The sequence below is a fragment of the Cherax quadricarinatus genome, chromosome 4 (assembly GCF_038502225.1).
Source record: "Cherax quadricarinatus isolate ZL_2023a chromosome 4, ASM3850222v1, whole genome shotgun sequence".
Taxonomy (NCBI): domain Eukaryota; kingdom Metazoa; phylum Arthropoda; class Malacostraca; order Decapoda; family Parastacidae; genus Cherax; species Cherax quadricarinatus.
The window spans coordinates 2,854,117-2,874,711 of NC_091295.1; the positions used below are offsets into that span (position 1 = coordinate 2,854,117).

Consider the following 20,595-nt stretch of genomic DNA (forward strand, 5'->3'; position numbering starts at 1 on the left):
GTTCTGGTCTTCCCGTTGTGTGTGTGTGTGTGTGTGTGTGTGTGTGTGTGTGTGTGTGTGTGTGTGTGTGTGTGTGTGTGTGTGTGTGTGCGTGTTTTTGTGTGTGAAAATAATTATTACATAAGCTTACTTACGTGAAATTCATTACTTTAGAAAGTTGATCAATCATCTGTGGCAGGGATCCTAGGAACTTAGAGGCCCCTGGTTCTTTGCCTTTGATTAACTTACTGAAGGCTGTCTCTTCCACCGCCACCAACAAATGCGGTCTGCGGAAAAATCTGAAAGACACAGGATTATTAAGATTAAATTAATTACAGTTTCTCATTTGATATTTATTTTTTAAATGCCTTTACAATACTATTGTATACGAGAGAAGTAATTATTATTAATTTGTTTGAATTGATTAATTTAATTTAATTTGATAATATACCTCTAGACGATACTTAATAAATTTATTAAATTTTAATTTCTCTAGTTAGTAGCCTACCAGTTGTAATCCTGAAGCACTATTGAATCATACTGAATTCTAATGGATAATTGGACCAGGATACTGACTACTTGTTACGAAAACCCAGTAACAGGCTGGATGCTAGAAGGGCAGTCCTTTCTAGTATTCACTGGAGATCTCTAAGCTTTTAGAATGGCGTTTTTTATAACAATGCCTAACCAGGACATGACTTGCAGCAATGAATTTATGTTGGACAGATTGAGATTTAGAGAGAGTTTAGGGAAGTCCTAATTTGGGAATAGAATTATAGATGAAGGGGAAAAAGATTTCCAAGTAGCATCACTGAAGATAGAACTTTGTAGTTTTTACTTAAATAACTTCATTATACACCCCATACCCATCCTGTGGACGGTAGACAGAAGATTACAGAGGTATATAATGGGTCCAGGGACCGGCCAGCAGAATTTTTAAAGCTGAATAAATTACAATGATAATAAACTTTTTATATGTTTATATCTGGTCACAAACGTATGTAGACATGAATTAGGTCACATACTCTTAAAAAAAAAAATAAGTGGTAATGCGTTATTTGCAGTTGATCAAGTCAAGGTATTTTTCCAGAATGGTTTGTAATATACCACAGTGGAAAAAATACTTTCACATATCTTGTGAGTGAGTTGTCTCTGAATTCATTAATTTGATCACACTCCAGTACATAATGACGCAGGCTGTGACAAGAGTCTATCTGGCAAAGTTTATATTTCGTTTGGTCTACATCTGGTGGTGGTGATTTAACCTGTCAGAGATACTTAAACCCCAGCCGGAGCCCGGAGGGAGTGACATCCAAGAGTTTGCTTATTTTGTGAGAAGCACCATAGACATGTGGCTCTTCCTGCATGATAGAATGATGATACATGGACTGACTCAAGTCAATGAAGTTCAGTAGAAGTTATTTTCGTATTACTGTTCTCAAACTACTAACTGACTGTGGTTGTGTGAGAGCTGCACTAATGTACCTGCCTAACCTGGGCCAATAGACTTTGTGCACTACTCCCTTGTTTTTATGTCCCTATGTTCTCATGTTAATTACTCCATAAATTAAATAAAAACATAAATAAAATAAAATAATTTCCGCGCACCTCAACATGTGCAAAAATGATTAAATAATTCAAATAAAAAAAATTACATTAGAGAGGCTTGTGAGCACAGTATCCAGCCCCATTGTGTTGGTTTGACGTAGAAACACTGATCTGTGCCCTCACAGTGCTGATGCATGTAAATAAATGGCTGCATTCCTAATTGTATTTTTGTAATAATAGATTCCCTCAAGTGTTCAGAAAACTGGACCCCACAGTTTACGCTGGCGCACTCATCTCACACACTGAGTTCCGGTAATCGATCCCCCAGTACGGCTGAAAATATTAGTATGTGTTTCCATAAGGTACCTGCTGTCCCTGTTCACCCATCAGTAAAATGAATACCTGGGTGTTAGTGGACTGGTGTGGGTCGCATCCTGGGACAAAACTGACCTAATTATTGTACAGAATATCCTGACGAACTGTAATAAACAGTCCCCTCAAGGGAGGTTCCTTGACGTTGGTGAGGGGCTCTTGATCTAGGGAATTGGATCTGTGCTCCGGTTTCCTGAATTGAGCCTGTATACCTTCCATCCACCCCACACATGCGCTGTAAAATCCTAAGGGTTTAGAGCTCCCACAGGTTTATAATAATGTATTAAACAGTATTTTGCCCAAGTTTTTACTTTTCAAGAAAGATTTCAGTATTTTCTGAGATAACGACCCATTTCTAAAGACCAATTCTGTAAAGAATTTTAAAAAGGCAGACAATATGAATCTCAATTATAGACTGAGTTAAATGATTTCAAAATTATAACTGGCGCACAAAATATTTTGGATACATGAAGTTTAGAGAAATTGTATATTAAACAACGTGAACACTACATTCACAAATATTTGGGAGAAAGAAATTTTTGAGTACAGTATCTTCTTACAATATTTCTTGCAAAAAATGTTCCATATAGGAAACACACACTCAAATTTCATTGAAATTATTAGAAAATTAAAATGATTGAATTTGGAGAAATTACTGGAGAATCCTTTTCCTGATAGGCTTCATACTTAGTGGTGTTGGGTTTTCTGATAGGCTTCACACTTATTGATGTTGGGTTTTCTGATAGGCTTCACACCTATTGGTGTTGGGTTTTCTGATAGGCTTCACACTTATTGGTGCTGGCTTTTCTGATAGGCTTCACACTTATTGGTGCTGGCTTTTCTGATAGACTTCACACCCAGTGGTGTTGTGTTTTCTGATAGACTTCACACTAGTGGTGTTGGGTTTTCTGATAGACTTCACACTCAGTGGGTTGGGTTTTCTGAATGACTTCACACTCAGTGGGTTGGGTTTTCTGATAGACTTCACACTCAGTGGGTTGGGTTTTCTGATAGACTTCACACTCAGTGGTGTTGGGTTTTCTGACAGACTGCACACTCAGTGGGTTGGGTTTTCTGATAGACTTCACACTCAGTGGTGTTGGGTTTTCTGATAGACTGCACACTCAGTGGGTTGGGTTTTCTGATAGACTTCACACTTAGTGGTGTTGGGTTTTCTGATAGACTTCACACTCAGTGGGTTGGGTTTTCTGATAGACTGCACACTCAGTGGGTTGGGTTTTCTGATAGACTTCGCACTCAGTGGGTTGGGTTTTCTGATAGACTTCGCACTCAGTGGGTTGGGTTTTCTGATAGACTTCACACTCAGTGGGTTGGGTTTTCTGATAGACTTCACACTCAGTGGGTTGGGTTTTCTGATAGACTTCACACTCAGTGGGTTGGGTTTTCTGATAGACTTCACACTCAGTGGTGTTGGGTTTTCTGACAGACTGCACACTCAGTGGGTTGGGTTTTCTGATAGACTTCACACTCAGTGGTGTTGGGTTTTCTGATAGACTGCACACTCAGTGGGTTGGGTTTTCTGATAGACTTCACACTTAGTGGTGTTGGGTTTTCTGATAGACTTCACACTCAGTGGGTTGGGTTTTCTGATAGACTGCACACTCAGTGGGTTGGGTTTTCTGATAGACTTCGCACTCAGTGGGTTGGGTTTTCTGATAGACTTCGCACTCAGTGGGTTGGGTTTTCTGATAGACTTCACACTCAGTGGGTTGGGTTTTCTGATAGACTTCACACTCAGTGGGTTGGGTTTTCTGATAGACTTCACACTCAGTGGGTTGGGTTTTCTGATAGACTTCACACTCAGTGGTGTTGGGTTTTCTGACAGACTGCACACTCAGTGGGTTGGGTTTTCTGATAGACTTCACACTCAGTGGTGTTGGGTTTTCTGATAGACTGCACACTCAGTGGGTTGGGTTTTCTGATAGACTTCACACTTAGTGGTGTTGGGTTTTCTGATAGACTTCACACTCAGTGGGTTGGGTTTTCTGATAGACTGCACACTCAGTGGGTTGGGTTTTCTGATAGACTTCGCACTCAGTGGGTTGGGTTTTCTGATAGACTTCGCACTCAGTGGGTTGGGTTTTCTGATAGACTTCACACTTAGTGGTGTTGTGTTTTCTGATAGACTTCACACTTAGTGGTGTTGGGTTTTCTGATAGACTTCACACTCAGTGGGTTGGGTTTTCTGATAGACTGCACACTCAGTGGGTTGGGTTTTCTGATAGACTGCACACTCAGTGGGTTGAGTTTTCTGATAGACTGCACACTCAGTGGGTTGGGTTTTCTGATAGACTTCACACTCAGTGGGTTGGGTTTTCTGATAGACTGCACACTCAGTGGGTTGGGTTTTCTGATAGACTGCACACTCAGTGGGTTGGGTTTTCTGATAGACTTCACACTCAGTGGGTTGGGTTTTCTGATAGACTGCACACTCAGTGGGTTGGGTTTTCTGACAGACTGCACACTCAGTGGGTTGGGTTTTCTGACAGACTGCACACTCAGTGGGTTGGGTTTTCTGACAGACTGCACACTCAGTGGGTTGGGTTTTCTGACAGACTGCACACTCAGTGGGTTGGGTTTTCTGATAGACTGCACACTCAGTGGGTTGGGTTTTCTGACAGACTGCACACTCAGTGGTGTTGGGTTTTCTGATAGACTGCACACTCAGTGGGTTGGGTTTTCTGACAGACTGCACACTCAGTGGGTTGGGTTTTCTGATAGACTGCACACTCAGTGGGTTGGGTTTTCTGATAGACTGCACACTCAGTGGGTTGGGTTTTCTGATAGACTGCACACTCAGTGGGTTGGGTTTTCTGATAGACTTCGCACTCAGTGGGTTGGGTTTTCTGATAGACTGCACACTCAGTGGGTTGGGTTTTCTGATAGACTGCACACTCAGTGGGTTGGGTTTTCTGACAGACTGCACACTCAGTGGTGTTGGGTTTTCTGATAGACTGCACACTCAGTGGGTTGGGTTTTCTGACAGACTGCACACTCAGTGGGTTGGGTTTTCTGATAGACTGCACACTCAGTGGGTTGGGTTTTCTGATAGACTGCACACTCAGTGGGTTGGGTTTTCTGATAGACTGCACACTCAGTGGGTTGGGTTTTCTGATAGACTTCGCACTCAGTGGGTTGGGTTTTCTGATAGACTGCACACTCAGTGGGTTGGGTTTTGATCGAAGAAAATTTGTCTTTACCTTAAGCTTCGTAAATTTTATATAGCCAGTTTCATTAACTAAACTGTTTTCAGTGTAGAAACTAAAGAATGTCACTTGTGCGATGAGTCAAATTCTCCAGCGATGGAGGATTTCAATCTGAAAAATTTTGTGGCCTTTATAAGAGCCAACTTTACAAATTTTACAGATTTTTTTCCCCTCAAGGGAGGTTCCTTGACGCTGGTGAGGGGCTCTTGATCTAGGGAATTGGATCTGTGCTCCAGTTCCCTGAATTGAGCCTGAATACCTTCCATCCCTCCCCCCCCACATGCGTTGTATAATCCTAAGGGTTTAGCGCTCCCACATGATTATAATAATAATACAGATTTTTTTACGAAATTGGATTTTCTTTAAGAAAAATAATTTTTTTTTATTAGAGAATTATAGATAATAATAAATAGAAAAGAAATTAAAAAAAAAAGATATATTGAGAACTTGATTTTTTTTTTTAAGTTTGCAAGTTAGTGGCTGAGAGAACAATTGTTCAGGAACACTGAACAATTCTTAAATATTACTAAGCAAAAGATTCGTATAAGAGTCAACATTATTCCTCATATTGTTTGCAAGAGAATATATTAGAATATTTCTTTCAGATCTTCAGATTTTCGTCACTCATGCAGAAGAGAAATTCCTTTTATATTATGTCATTACTCATTAATATAGTCATTTTCTCCCCTAAAAATATTTTTCCTCAAATAATATGACGAAATAAAACCTGTAATTTCTCTTTTTCTACTTAAATCCACTTTTGCGATTTCAAATATTTTCGTGGACCAAAATATTCATGAAGGTTACTTTTAATTCTATTATTCACATACCTATACTCTCAAAAAATGAAATAAGTAGAACAATAAACAAGTAAAAACGACTATGAACATTAAAATGGTATAAAATACCGACAGGTTGTTAGGTAAGACACCTCAAAACTTTAAGGGTGATGGACTGATTACATCGTCTTCAAGTATCTTCTGCTTCTATCAACTTTTCTGTACTTGACTGAAGAAGCCTACTGTGTAGGCGAAACGTTTCATAATAAAGATACCTAACTGTTGCATATGTGTCTTACCTAACAAAAACGACTATGTTGTGCTTCTTTACGTTTCATCTCAGTCTTACTTAGAGTAGAAACATAAACACATATGCAGTTTAATGTGTTCCTTTATTGACAACGTTTCGCCCACACAGTGGGCTTTTTCAAGTCACAAACAGAGGATCACATTGAACTGCATATATGTTTATGTTTCCATTGTGTCGGTATTTTATACCATTTATTTTCATCTTACTTAGAGTACTTGTCAGGGAAGAGCGGAAGGTTGGAGGTGAAAATTAAACCCTGACTTGGGGCCCAGTGAGCCACCTGTAACACCTGGGATCCCCGAGCCACCTGCGACACCTGGGATCCCCGAGCCACCTGCAACACCTGGGATCCCCGAGCCACCTGCAACACCTGGGATCCCCGAGCCACCTGCAACACCTGGGATCCTCGAGGACTGTACGGCAGATGGATGTAAATGTTGCATCTGTAACAGTAGTTCTTTAAAATACATTGCAAAGTGAATACAGTTTTAGTATATAGTTGATTACTTTGTAAAGATGTGTATGTGTGAAAGAGAGAGAGAGAGAGAGAGAGAGAGAGAGAGAGAGAGAGAGAGAGAGAGAGAGAGAGAGAGAGAGAGAGAGAGAGAGAGAGAGAGAGAGAGAGAGAGAGAGAGAGACAGAGAGAGTCCAGACTTGTGTGCTTCTAAATGAGTTAAATGGGTTGCTCTTGGAAGCGGGAGTTATGATAATGCTTCGGAGGCTTCTTACTTTATTTTGCAATATCGTGGGTACATAGGCAGTGTGTTATTGCCCATGGCCCCGAGGGGCTAACAGACAGCATAAGCTGTCTACATTCACTCGGCCACCACCACCATGGTCGTCGTCGACCATGATTGGCAGAAAAAAAAACTCGGTCTCTCTCTCGCAGTAACAGGGTGCAGAACACCCTAGGGGAGGGGTGCTGAACATCGTGGTCCAAGGCAGTGAGCGTCGAGGGACATTACTGCACGCCTACCTGTGTCTGGACAGATACTGCAACACAGGAGACGTCGCTGGGGCTGAGCTGTGATGTAACAGGGTATGGTGTTCTCTGGAACGGTGAAGCAGTCATCGTAGTAGTCGCTGCAGGGCTTGCTCATCCTGTGGCACAACTGCAATTTTTACTACTGAATATATCATTGCTTAGTTAATCTTAAGTTAATTTTAAGCCTGCCCATAATGCTCTGCATACAAGGGGCTTTTGGCACATACACCCAACCATTATATTTCCTTGAACAACTATGTATCATGTCCAAACAAAAAATAAATAATTAAATAAATAAATACTCAGCAACTAGGCAGGACTTCTTTTAGCAAGCGACTCAGGAGGACATTTCTCGACTGATACTGTCGCTGGGGTTATAATTGCCTTTGAGTGTGGAGTGAGTCGTGGCAGAGGCGACTCAGTGAACATCTGGGATCCGGGAGTCGTAACAACATACACCGTACTGGAGTGAACAAGCTAGCAGTCAAAGTGACATCATCTTTGTGCAGGCTGCTCAATGAAGCTGTGGCACGAGGCAGACAGTAGACTACTGACAGGGCTAACTGCAGCATGACGAGTGTCATTCTCTCGACAATTGGAGTTACAGCAGAGGTTAGTCTAAGCATCCTCAGACTGGTTCTCTACATATAGCTGCACTCTGATGGTTAGGAGGTGAAGATGGGAATCGTAGTGGGTACGATTCAGCAGGGCATCTACGAGTGGAAAATATTAAGAGCTTTCTGTACAAGGGGCTCAAACGCTCTAGAACACTCGATGTGACATCATGTGATGTCAGACGTGATGCAGTGAGGGATGTCATGGGGTGACATCACGAGGCGACGTCAGAAGACGTTGCAAGGTGACTTCGACAATGTCCGGAAGTCAGGTCGTGAAGTTAGGCAGCATCGTGAGTGACGTCAAAAGGTGGCATCAGTGGACGTTGCGAGGTGACATCCTGGAATGATGCAGGCAGCATGTGGCTTGGGTAACCCACGTGGCTAGCTCCACATGGCTTCGTCCACACCCGACGTGGCTTGCTCCACGTGGTTTCGTTCACACATGGCTTTGTGATCCACGTGGCTTCGAGTGACCTCGGGCACTCGGATACACAACTCTGACAAAGAATTCAAACTGAGTGAGAGCATGGTGGTGTAGGGTAGTGTGGTGGCGTACAGTGGGGCGAACGTGGTGTTATGGTAAAGCCAGGACCATGCGCCTTGCTACTCTCATCTCACAACACACGAGGAGAATAGTGCATTCTACCACGCTGAGCACAAAAATCACCACAACCTCACCTCTGACTTGCTGAAATAGCTGTACTGGGCTGAAAACAACAGCAGAACATACAGGTGGCACTGAGCACGTGACTGAGAAACAGCGTGGGGCGCTGTGAAGCTCCAGGTGACGCCATTTATATTTCTCGAAGAACAGCGGCAAATTTAGGCCTGGATCCTGCTTGTACCTGTGTCTGGATGCTGAAACTTGCAGACACGATATCAGGATAACTCGTTGAGAGACGGATGCTTCTTGTATGGGGTGATGAAGTGAAGATGACTTCATTCCTCTTCCTTCCCTCCTTGGGCAAAACAAATGCTGCGACCACCGCTTCCACCATTTATATGGGATAATTAGGGTCGTTTTCTGCAGGCGGTGGTTCAATGATAAAGGTTTCGAAGGCTTCTTACTTTATTTGGGATATCGTGGATACACGGTGCTCATGGCCCCCAGGGGCCAAATTGTGAGGGAGAGAGGAATAGACCTGTTGTCTGAGTGCAGTCAGCTGCCTCAGTGATCTGGACCCATGGCCTGGTCCACGACCAGGCCTCCTGGTGGATCAGGGCCTGATCAACGAGGCTGTTACTGCTGGCTGCATGCAATCCAACGTACGAATCACAGCCCGGCTGATCCGGCACCGTCTTTAGGCATCTGTCCAGCTCTTGAAGACCACCAGGGGTCTACCGGTAATGCCCCTTATTGCTGGTGGGAGGCTGTTGAACAGTCTTGGGCCCCGGACACTTATTGCATCTTCTCTTAGTGTACCAGTGACGCCCCTGCTTTTCACTGGGGGTATGTTGCATCGCCTGCCAAGTCTTTTGCTTTCGTATGAAGTGATTGCTGTGTGCATATTAGGGACCAGTCCCTCCAGAATCTTCCAGGTGTAGATTATGATATATCTTTCTCGCCTGCGCTCCAGTGAGTACAAGTCAAGTGCTTCCAGGCGCTCCCAGTAGATAAGGTGTTTGATGGAACTTATACGTTCAGTAAAGGTTCTCTGTACATTCTCTAGTTCCGCAATTTCACCTGCCTTGAATGGGGATGTTAATGTTCAGTATTCCAGCCTAGAGAGAATAAGTGATTTAAAAAGGATCATCATTGGCTTAGCATCTCTTATCTTGAATGTTCTCATTATCCATCCTATCAGTTTACTCGAAGATGTGATAGTGGCATTGTTGTGGTCCTTGAAGGTGACGGCGAGGTGTTTCTGAATTGGGTATGGGCCTATAGGTGGCAGCACAAGCATGGCACGAAATAAACTCAGCTGGCAGACAACATAAGCTGTCTACACTTCAAGCTATGTATGGATCCTGTATCTAATGCTTCACTCTCCACATTGTTCCACTTCCTGAAGAGTGAAAAAATTCTTCTTAACATCCCTGTGACTCATCTGATTTTTCAACGTCCAGTTGTGTCCTTTTGTCACTGCATCCCATTTCTGAAAAATTCTGTTATCATGTGTCTCCTATCCATCCTCTTTTCTTGTATCTTAGGTTCAGGTGCCCTGAACATTTCTTCATAGGACCTACCCTTAGCTCTGGGACTAGTTTTGTTGCCAACTATTGCACTTTCTCTCTTTTTTGACATGTTTGATCAGGTGTGGTTCCATACTGTAGCCAGATACTCCAGTATGGGCCTGATGTACACAGTGTACTGTGTCATGAACAAATCCTAACTCAAATGTGGAGAAAATTCTCCAGTAAAGGGGGTATCTCTCAGCCCTCTCAGCTACCTCTCAGCCCTCTAAGGGACTAGTGGATTCTTACTTCCTCACAAACAACTTGATTAACCCCACAAGTTTGTACCGTAGCGTCACGGGGCATGCTTTCCTCTCCTTGCAAGAGTTCCTGGTCAACTAGACAACGGTTAAACGAGATTAATTACTCTTTCTCCATAGCATGAAAATTAAGGGAAACCCTGCACCCACTTTATCTACAAGTTGAGACTATTAGGAATTGTAGTGAATAGCTAGTTAGCAAAAAATCTACTTTTTCGTTGAATACTGTTGCAATGTATAGAAAGGAAGAGAAATAAAGCTGAGTTCAGCATATTCTTTGTGGGGACAATGAGAAGGGCGACGAGGCGGGTGGGCCTCAGATTGGTTCAAGGAACAGAAGAGAGACGTGTGTGTCACGAGAGCATTGCCTCCTTATCATTAAAAGGCAAAGGGACAGTAGTGACCAGTGCGTTCTTGACTCTTGTTCATTCTGACAATATCAGGAAACTAGGATAGTTAGACTAATTCCCTTATATGAGTCAGGAAATTCGCGGTAGAACTAATAACATAGTGTTATTCGTCTCCAGGTTCTCCCTGTTGTGGATATTACCACGAAACTATGAACAAATGATGGAAGTGAATGGTGAAGTGCAAACGGTATTGTGAGTGTTTGCAACGAAAGAGTAGTGGTCAACAAAGTTAAATCGGAGGCTGCCATAGTGAAGAGCTCTGTTCCACAAGGCACAGTACTCGCCCCCATCATATTCCTTATCCTCATATCAGACATAAACAGAGATATACACCACAGCACCGTATCATCCTTTGCGGATGATACTAGGATCTGCATGAGGCTGTCATCTGCTGAGGACGCGGTTAACCTCCAAGAAGATATAAACAAAGTTTTCCAGTGGGCAACAGTAAACAATATGATGTTCAATGAGGACAAATTCCAACTACTCCGTTATGGAAAACTGGAGGAGATAATAACTAGAACAGAGTATACTACTGACTCCGGCCATACAATAGAGCGGAAAAATAATGTAAGGGACCTGGGAGTAGTAATGTCTGAGGATCTCACTTTCAAGGATCACAACAGTGCCACGATCGCACGTGCAAAGAAAATGATAGGATGGATAATGAGAACTTTCAAAACGAGAGATGCCAAGCCCATGATGATCCTTTTCAAATCACTTGTTCTCTCTAGGCTGGAATACTGCTGTACATTAACATCTCCATACAAAGCAGGTGAAATCGCAGATCTAGAGAGTGTACAGAGATCCTTTACTGCACGTATAAGTTCTGTCAAGCACCTTAACTACTGGGAACGCTTGGAAGCACTTGACTTGTACTCGTTGGAACGCAGGAGGGAGAGATATATCATAATCTACACTTGGAAAATCTTGGAAGGAATGGTCCCAAATCTGCACACAGAAATCACTCCCTACGAAAGTAAAAGACTGGGCAGGCGATGCAAAATGCCGCCAATAAAAAGTAGGGGCGCCATTGGTACACTAAGAGAAAACACCATAAGTGTCCGGGGCCCAAAACTGTTCAACAGCCTCCCATCAAGCATTAGGGGAATTGCCAATAAACCCCTGGCTGCCTTCAAGAGAGAGCTGGACAGATACCTAAAGTCAGTGCCGGATCAGCCGGGCTGTGGCTCGTACGTCGGACTGCGTGCGGCCAGCAGTAACAGCCTAGTTGATCAGGCCCTGATCCATCGGGAGGCCTGGTCATGGACCGGGCCGCGGGGGCGTTGATCCCCGGAATAACCTCCAGGTAACCTCCAGGTAACGAACATTCCCGACGTAGTGGCGAGCAGTGCAACATTCCCCGAGACACTCAAGCCTTCAGTCAAGTCACCGATATCGGTCTTAATGGCACTGTCAACGCCATAACTTCACGTTACACGAGCAAGGTAAGTCTAATCTCTTGTAACGCCAGTTATGAACTACAGTCCATGGGCAGACACAAGGTAATTAGGGCTGTCCTATACAAGGCCGTGATGGGAAGCCTTTAAGCCCCAACGAAGTGAGTACTTCTAGGCATTTCATATTATACTAAAATGCTGAGATATACTATCCTCTGGGGCAAATTATGTAAATAACCGCTTATTAATGCATAGCCCCAGTGGAACCTGGAATGGCACCCCAAAGGGATGGCCAAGGGAAGGCTGCTGGACATCATCCTGTTACGGATAAGTAACAATTGCTATATCTTGTTTCATGTAGGAAAGTGTACTTATCTAACCATTTAACATTTATGGTCCACACTGTGACTCCTGGCCTTCCCAGTCAATCTCTTCGTGGTTGAAATTCCCTATGACAAGTAACTTTGCCCTGCCCTTGTGGGCCCTTCTAGTCACATCGGCTAGTATGTCCACTATCGCTCTGTTTCTCTCATAATACTCTTGTTTTGGTTTCTTGGTGTTCAGTTGCAAGTTGTACATCACTTTTGGACTCCTGGTCTGAAGTGTTCTACTATGTAGTCATCTACTTCCCATCTGTCGAGTCCTCCCATCTCAACCCCATTGGTTTTTGCAGCTTCTCCTCCTCCTCCTCCCCGGTTCCCTGTTTTTCTTCAGGATCCGAGATGCATTTGGGAAGATCGGTTTGTCTCCGTGAATGCTATAATGTCCTGGGATGTCTCAGAGATTCTTTCTTGCCACTCCTCACTCTTATTTGCTTTTTTCATCTGCGTTTGTGTACCATACCTTCAACTTCCTTTCCACTACTGTATTCTTGGAGCATGGGAGGGGATAGTGCAAGCTGAAGATGTGGAAGGTAGGGCGGGATATTACTGGAGGCTGCTGTGATGGTGGCATTAATACTGGGGAGACTGGAAAGGTTCGTGGAATGTGGGTTGTTTCTAGTTATTGTGTTTGTTTGATGAGGAATGGTAGGAGTTGAGGGGATTCTGTGCATGGCTCTGTGGGTGACTGTGTTTGGAGTTCTTCCCGAGGCTGCACTAACCTGGCAGTCGATGCCTACCCTGTCTCCCCTTCCTGCCACTACCATCTTACCCTCTCTCTCAGTTGTTTCTGTTCTTTCATGTTCTGTCACAGTCGAGGTACACCTGCTGCATGTGTGAGTGTGTGTGTGTGTGTGTGTGTGTGTGTGTGTGTGTGTGTGAAAGAGAGAGAGAGAGAGAGAGAGAGAGAGAGAGAGAGAGAGAGAGAGAGAGAGAGAGAGAGAGAGAGAGAGAGAGAGAGAGAGAGAGAGAGACAGAGAGAGAGAGAGAGACAGACAGACAGACAGACAGACAGACAGACAGACAGACAGACAGAAGAGAGAATAAACCTGAAAACATTAATTTAATTATATTTTATATTTGTCTGAAACCAGTGAGAGACCTGTGAGTGCTACCTACCATCCATAATGTTTCTCAGTACCCTTACTTAAACATCCAAATGGTGCGTAGCATCAAAGATCAATTAATTTAATCTTCATTTTAAGTGTTTGTAACAAGAAAATATATAACCTAATGTTTGTTGTGTAGTCGCTGATAATAAGCATCATAGAATTCAACTTAGATAATTCTGCTTGCAGATCCTGCACATCTACAAGGCGAGTGCGAGTGATGATCAGGAGTCTTGTAGACCACACCAGGACGCGGCCCTTGAGGGAACACTTGAGGAAGGCGGCTAGGAAGGTCAGGTCATCAGTAACGACGACGACAGTTGTGTATGATGACACCTGACGCAGCTGTTTATGTAATTTATTTTAGTGTCAGTACATCCAGAAAATGTTAAAGATAAGAGGTTATAGTTTTAGTATTATTGTAAGTGACCTGACTCCTATAATATCATTGTGCGTGTCTTAATCCATACATTACTGTAAGTGACCTAACTTCTAAATTACACTATGTAACAAAATTTCACTTTTGTCGTGTTCCTGGGAAGTAAGAATCATTTCCCAATTCTTTATAACTAAACAAAATTTAAAAAAACAGTTTTAATCTCAGAACTTTGCTTTTGTGGTCAGGACACTTCTGGAACACTTTCAAGAAAGTCTGATGTAAAACTATTAAGTTCTAGGGTTTTGCTTGACAAATATAATAACGGGCAGCTCTCTGGCTGCCTGAGAAGACACATCAGAAGAAGTGAAATGGCATCAAGAGGCTGCAATCATTCTCCAGATACTAGATATGTGGTCAATTCTTCTAAAAAAATGTGTGAAGCTTACAGAGCATATTTTGGCATGCCTGGGCGCCTCATGTTGTTTGTCAACATTGTAAGAAAACATTGGAAGGTAAGAAAGTCATTAGTTATATGAAGGGTAAAATCTTGAATAGGAACATTTTTTTTGGTTTAGTAAGCAAACACTATAACATATTTATTAGAAAACGTTTCGGTCCTGGGACCTTGATCACTTCTAACATACAGAGGTAGAAAGACATTATATATATAGGCGGAGAGTGAGATGTGACGCACGTGACCTGAGGAATGTCATAAGAACATAAGAATGGAGGAACACTGTAGAAGGCCTACTGGCCCATGCGAGGCAGGTCCTTATCAAAACAACCTCTGCCTATGATGAGGACCAGTAGACGATGAAATCATGTGACTCCTGTGTTGTTGGGTTGGTGCTGCTTAAGTATCATGTATGCCAATGTTTTTGAAATTTTGTAGTTTCCAGTGTTGCGTTCTATAGTGTCGGTGACGGTGATTAGTGAGGCTTCTAGGCACCGTCGGCGTCTGAGGTCTGGTTCGGTGAGAACGAGTTGTGACTCGTTTCAGTTCATCAAATGCCCCGTGGAGTCTCTGTGGAGGACACAGGCGTACCTTACATCGTCTCTGTTAGAGGCATTTCGATGCTCATTCAGGCGGACTGCAAGATCTCTGCCTGTCTCGCCTACATATTTCTTGGGACAGAATCCACAGGGGATAGTGTAGACGCCTGCTGTAGAAGTTAGAGGTGTGGGGCTGCGTTTAGTAGTGAGGTCTTTGATAGAGGATGTGTTTATGGTGGAAACGTTGATGTTACTCATAGCAAGTGCCCGGCGAGTATTCGTGGCAACATCGCCACATGGGAGTACTATGAACTGTTTAGGGGGCTGTTCCATGGGCGGTTTGTTGAGGATAGCTTGTGCCTTGAGTCTGCAATCTCGGATGAAGAATGATGGGAACTGAAGACGTGTAAAGGCTTGTGTTATGTAAGTGCATTCTTCTTCTAGAAAACAAGGGCTGGAGATGCGAAGAGCTCTCAAGAAGAAGCCAATGAGGACTCCTCTCTTAGTGCGGGTATCTTGGTGTGAATAAAAATGTATAAGATCGTCCTTGTTGATAGGTTTTCTATACACTTTGAAGAGAAGTTTGTCACTGTCGGGAGATCTGCACAGTAGAACGTCGAGGAAAGGAAGTTTGCCATCATTTTCGAGTTCAAGTGTAAACTTTATTGATGGTTCAACTGCATTGATCTTGTTGAGAAGGGCCTGGATATTGAGACGTCTTGGATAGAAAACCAATATATCATCAACGTATCTTAGCCAGGTAACGGTGTTGGGAATGAGGGTGCTGAATTTCTCTGTCTCCAAGTTTTCCATGAAGAGGTTGGCAAGCACAGCACTGAGCTGGCTGCCCATTGCCATCCCAAAGCATTATTTGTAACAGTTGTCCTGATACTTGAAGAAGTTGAAATTAACACACAGTTCCACTAGATTGATGAAATCTAGAAGAGGTAAAGGGAGGTCGTGGTTTTCAGTGAGCCTCTGTCTCAGAATGTTGATTGCAGCGTCAGTAGGAACGTTGGTAAAGAGGGCTGTGACATCAACGATGCCAACACATACCAGCCTGTATCGGAATCAGTGCTACTTCAAAGTACCCAGACTTTCCTTCAAAAGGCTAGTAGCATCTTACGAAAATCAGAACAAGGCAAAAAACTACTTAAACTTTTACCAGGTCAACCGAAACCAGCACGCCTGTATGGCCTTCCTAAGACACACAAACCTGGCATCCCACTACGGCCTATCACTTCGGGCATAGGGAGTGCACCACACAGACTAGCCGGCCACCTTGCCAAATACCTTTCAGCGCTTCTGGGCACTATCAGTCAAGCCCACCTCAAACATTCAGGTGACCTTCTCTCCCGAATTTCCAACCTGAATGTCAAAAACAAAAGCATGGCTCCCTTCGATGTCACAGCCCTCTTTACCAACGTTCCTACTGACGCTGCAATCAACATTCTGAGACAGAGGCTCACTGAAAACCACGACCTCCCTTTACCTCTTCTAGATTTCATCAATCTAGTGGAACTGTGTGTTAATTTCAACTTCTTCAAGTATCAGGACAACTGTTACAAACAATGCTTTGGGATGGCAATGGGCAGCCCGCTCAGTGCTGTGCTTGCCAACCTCTTCATGGAAAACTTGGAGACAGAGAAATTCAGCACCCTCATTCCCAACACCGTTACCTGGCTAAGATACGTTGATGATATATTGGTTTTCTATCCAAGACGTCTCAATATCCAGGCCCTTCTCAACAAGATCAATGCAGTTGAACCATCAATAAAGTTTACACTTGAACTCGAAAATGATGGCAAACTTCCTTTCCTGGACGTTCTACTGTGCAGATCTCCCGACAGTGACAAACTTCTCTTCAAAGTGTATAGAAAACCTATCAACAAGGACGATCTTATACACTTTTATTCACACCAAGATACCCGCACTAAGAGAGGAGTCCTCATTGGCTTCTTCTTGAGAGCTCTTCGCATCTCCAGCCCTTGTTTTCTAGAAGAAGAATGCACTTACATAACACAAGCCTTTACACGTCTTCAGTTCCCATCTTTCTTCATCCGAGATTGCAGACTCAAGGCACAAGCTATCCTCAACAAACCGCCCATGGAACAGCCCCCTAAACAGTTCATAGTACTCCCATGTGGCGATGTTGCCACGAATACTCGCCGGGCACTTGCTATGAGTAACATCAACGTTTCCACCATAAACACATCCTCTATCAAAGACCTCACTACTAAACGCAGCCCCACACCTCTAACTTCTACAGCAGGCGTCTACACTATCCCCTGTGGATTCTGTCCCAAGAAATATGTAGGCGAGACAGGCAGAGATCTTGCAGTCCGCCTGAATTAGCATCGAAATGCCTCTAACAGAGACGATGTAAGGTACACCTGTGTCCTCCACAGAGACTCCACGGGGCATTTGATGAACTGGAACGAGGCACAACTCGTTCTCACCGAACCAGACCTCAGACGCCGACGGTGCCTAGAAGCCTCACTAATCACCGTCACCGACACTATAGAACGCAACACTGGAAACTACAAAATTTCAAAAACATTGGCATACATGATACTTAAGCAGCACCAACCCAACAACACAGGAGTCACATGATTTCATCGTCTACTGGTCCTCATCATAGGCAGAGGTTGTTTTGATAAGGACCTGCCTCGCATGGGCCAGTAGGCCTTCTACAGTGTTCCTCCATTCTTATGTTCTTATGACATTCCTCAGGTCACGTGCGTCACATCTCACTCTCCGCCTATATATATAATGTCTTTCTACCTCTGTATGTTAGAAGTGATCAAGGTCCCAGGACCGAAACGTTTTCTAATAAATATGTTATAGTGTTTGCTTACGTGTCTTTCTAAACCAACTTGTCGGTATTTATTACCAAGGTTTATACCACCATTTTTTTTAAACGAAATGTATGTAACAGAAACTAATTCTTTTGTTCTTTTTACAGGATGATATAGGTGGAGAAAAAAGAGCCATGAAGTTTGGTGTTGCTAGAATATAGGAATATAGGAACTGCTGCGTCTGACTGGTGGATCCTTACAAACACCGAACTGGGAAAAATGCACCTGCTATTTCTTATCCAGACTTTCCCTCTTCTATTGCACCAGTACCACACAGTGCTGATCTTCCTGTACCTACACCTCCAGAAAGAAGTCAACAGTCAGAAGAAGAAAGCAGCAAATCAGAAAATGAAGAGCACAGTGAACAAGACTATGATCTCACAGATGGAGCTGTTGGGAGGAATCCTTACTACACAAACCAAACAGACCTCAATGACCTTGTCAGAGATCTTGGTTTGACAAAGTCAAATGCCGAGCTTTTGATTTCAAGGCTCAAGGAATGGGACTTGGTGGACGAAAGTGTGCAAGTGACAAGCCAAAGAAAACGTCACCAACATTTCTCAAGCTTCTTCACTAATGAAGACAGGTTGTGCTGCTGTAATGATGTATCAGGACTGTTTGATGCAATTGGAATTGCATGCAATCCAGATGAGTGGAGACTCTTCACTGACAGCTCCTCTAGAAGCCTAAAAGCTGTACTTCTGCACAGTGGGAACAAGTATCCATCTCTTGCCTTTCTTCATTCAGTGCATCTTAAGGAGAACTAAAACAGTGTTCAAATTCTACTCGAAGCTTTGAGCTATGGTAAGTATGGTTGGGACGTTATTGGAGACTTCAAAATGGTGGCATTTTTTATGGAATTCCAAAGTTGTTTCACAAAGTTTCCCTATTATCTCTGTCATTGGGGTTCCACAGACGTCAGTCCTACTACCAGTGCTGTTTCTGGTATTTGTGAACGACATGACGGAAGAAATAGACTAAGAAGTGTCCCTGTTTGCAGATGATGTGAAGTTGAGAAGAATTCAATTGGACGAGGACCAGGCAGAACTACAGAGGGATCTTGACAGGATGCAGACCTGGAATAGTCTGGAATAGTGGAATAGTGGAATAGTCTGGGAAGTGATGTAGTGGAGGCAGGATCCATACACAGCCTTAGGAAGAGGTATGATAAAACTCATGGAGCAGGAAGACTGACCTAGCGGTGACCAGTGAAGAGGTGGGGCCAGAAGCTGTAACTAGACCCGTACAACCACAACTAGGTGAGCACACACATACAGGGTTTGTTCGTCTTTGACTATCTTGTGTAACTACCATTTATATGGTTAAAAACCTGAAGGGAGTCTTGTATTATCGTGAGTTACTTGAAAGTTATCAGTACCGGAATATTGCAACACTGTAAGTCTCTAAGTCACGAAACAACCGGAAAACAGCTTACCAGCTTAACTTGATCCAGCAGCATGCAAAAATTTTTCTCCTTGTTTATATCAAGGCCGATGGTCATTACTTCGAAGAAGCTCACTCCTGGAAACTTTAGATGGTCATTTATCTGAAAAAAATATAATTTTTAGAAGGTACTAAATTTTGCTCGTTAGTAATTATATGTTCCAAAAATATATATTTAGTTCTCAGAATAGGTTTTAAAACAGCCATTCCAATGGCTTTGGAAAAGAGCAGGAATTTGCAACTTTTAATGTAAACAGTAGAGTTTGAGGTTCTTGTGAAGTTAAACGAATAAATAACTGTAGAAGGAAGCTCAGTGTTGCTGTTCATAATTACTTTACATTAAAAACTAATATAGAAAATTATAGTCAGATGGATTACTCGCATAGTTCTGAGTTAAATATTATTTGGATTAAAATTATTTTGAATATTATTTTAAAATAACAGGGAGTTATAAGTTGAGGAACTTGCCATAAAAACAGTGGAAGGTGAGGTACTGCCATCTGTGAAGAAAATTACAGAGTAGCTTTCGTGTGATCCCGCGACTAGTACGTCCTCCAGCACTTGTATTATTAGTGCAGCATTCACCAGGTGTGCTGCTAGACCAGCTTTCATGACATGTGATGTAAGCCCTGACTTCACCTGCGTTTTAAGTCCAGCTTTCTCTGCTTGCGTTGGGATCCCATTCTTCTGCATGTGGATCACTGACGATGTCATATAGCAATCAGACGTCGTAAAGTGATGTTTGAATTGCTAGTTTTATACTATAATGCAGTATGGAGTCATAAACAGTTAGATCATATTAATTTCCGCTTGAGTGCAAACAAAATAGGATACAATGTACATATGAATTTAGGATGATCCTTATTATTATTATTATAATCAAAAAGAAGGGCTAAGCCACAAGGGCTATGCAGCGCTGCAGGGTAGGGAAGGAAGCGAGAGTATTGGGCAGTAGAAGGGGGAAGGGATGATCAGTAGGTTATAGAAAACAGCGGGGCAGGGGATAGTCCGGGGGTAGAGGGTAGCAAGAGATTGAGGTAGAAAGGGCTGAAGGTATCATCAGAGTTTGTGAAGTAAGTCAGTTGTTGTCAAAAAGTCAATGAGAGAGTCCGGATGAAAGGTGGGTCCATCAGCGAGAAGGGAAGGTAAAGAGAGAGCAGCGGAGCGAAGACGACGTTGGAGGTATATTCTGCGTGCTCGTTGATAAAGTGGGCAGTCTAATAGAATGTGGCTAACCGATTATGGAACCTGACAATTCTCACAGAGAGGAGCAGGGCGCCTCTCCATGAGATAAACGAGTATGGCCAATGCGAAGACGGGTGAGAGTAGTCTCCCATCCTCGACACTGGTGACAAGAAGACGGCCAGTAAC

At 43.2% G+C, this 20,595-nt stretch overlaps 1 protein-coding gene across 1 annotated transcript in view; it reads right to left on the reverse strand.

The window, feature by feature from the left end:
* LOC128684416 (probable glutamate receptor) overlaps positions 1 to 19,938 on the reverse strand; it is a 76,722-nt gene extending 56,784 nt beyond the window's left edge. The window contains exons 1-6 of the mRNA XM_053770566.1: positions 19,693 to 19,938; positions 19,217 to 19,327; positions 13,673 to 13,896; positions 6,613 to 6,658; positions 6,422 to 6,504; positions 135 to 278 (exon numbers count right to left, since the gene is read on the reverse strand). Of these exons, the coding sequence (XP_053626541.1) occupies positions 135 to 278; positions 6,422 to 6,504; positions 6,613 to 6,658; positions 13,673 to 13,896; positions 19,217 to 19,327; positions 19,693 to 19,938 (854 nt within the window). The remainder of the gene's footprint in view (positions 1 to 134; positions 279 to 6,421; positions 6,505 to 6,612; positions 6,659 to 13,672; positions 13,897 to 19,216; positions 19,328 to 19,692) is intronic.
* Positions 19,939 to 20,595: the final 657 nt, after the last annotated feature.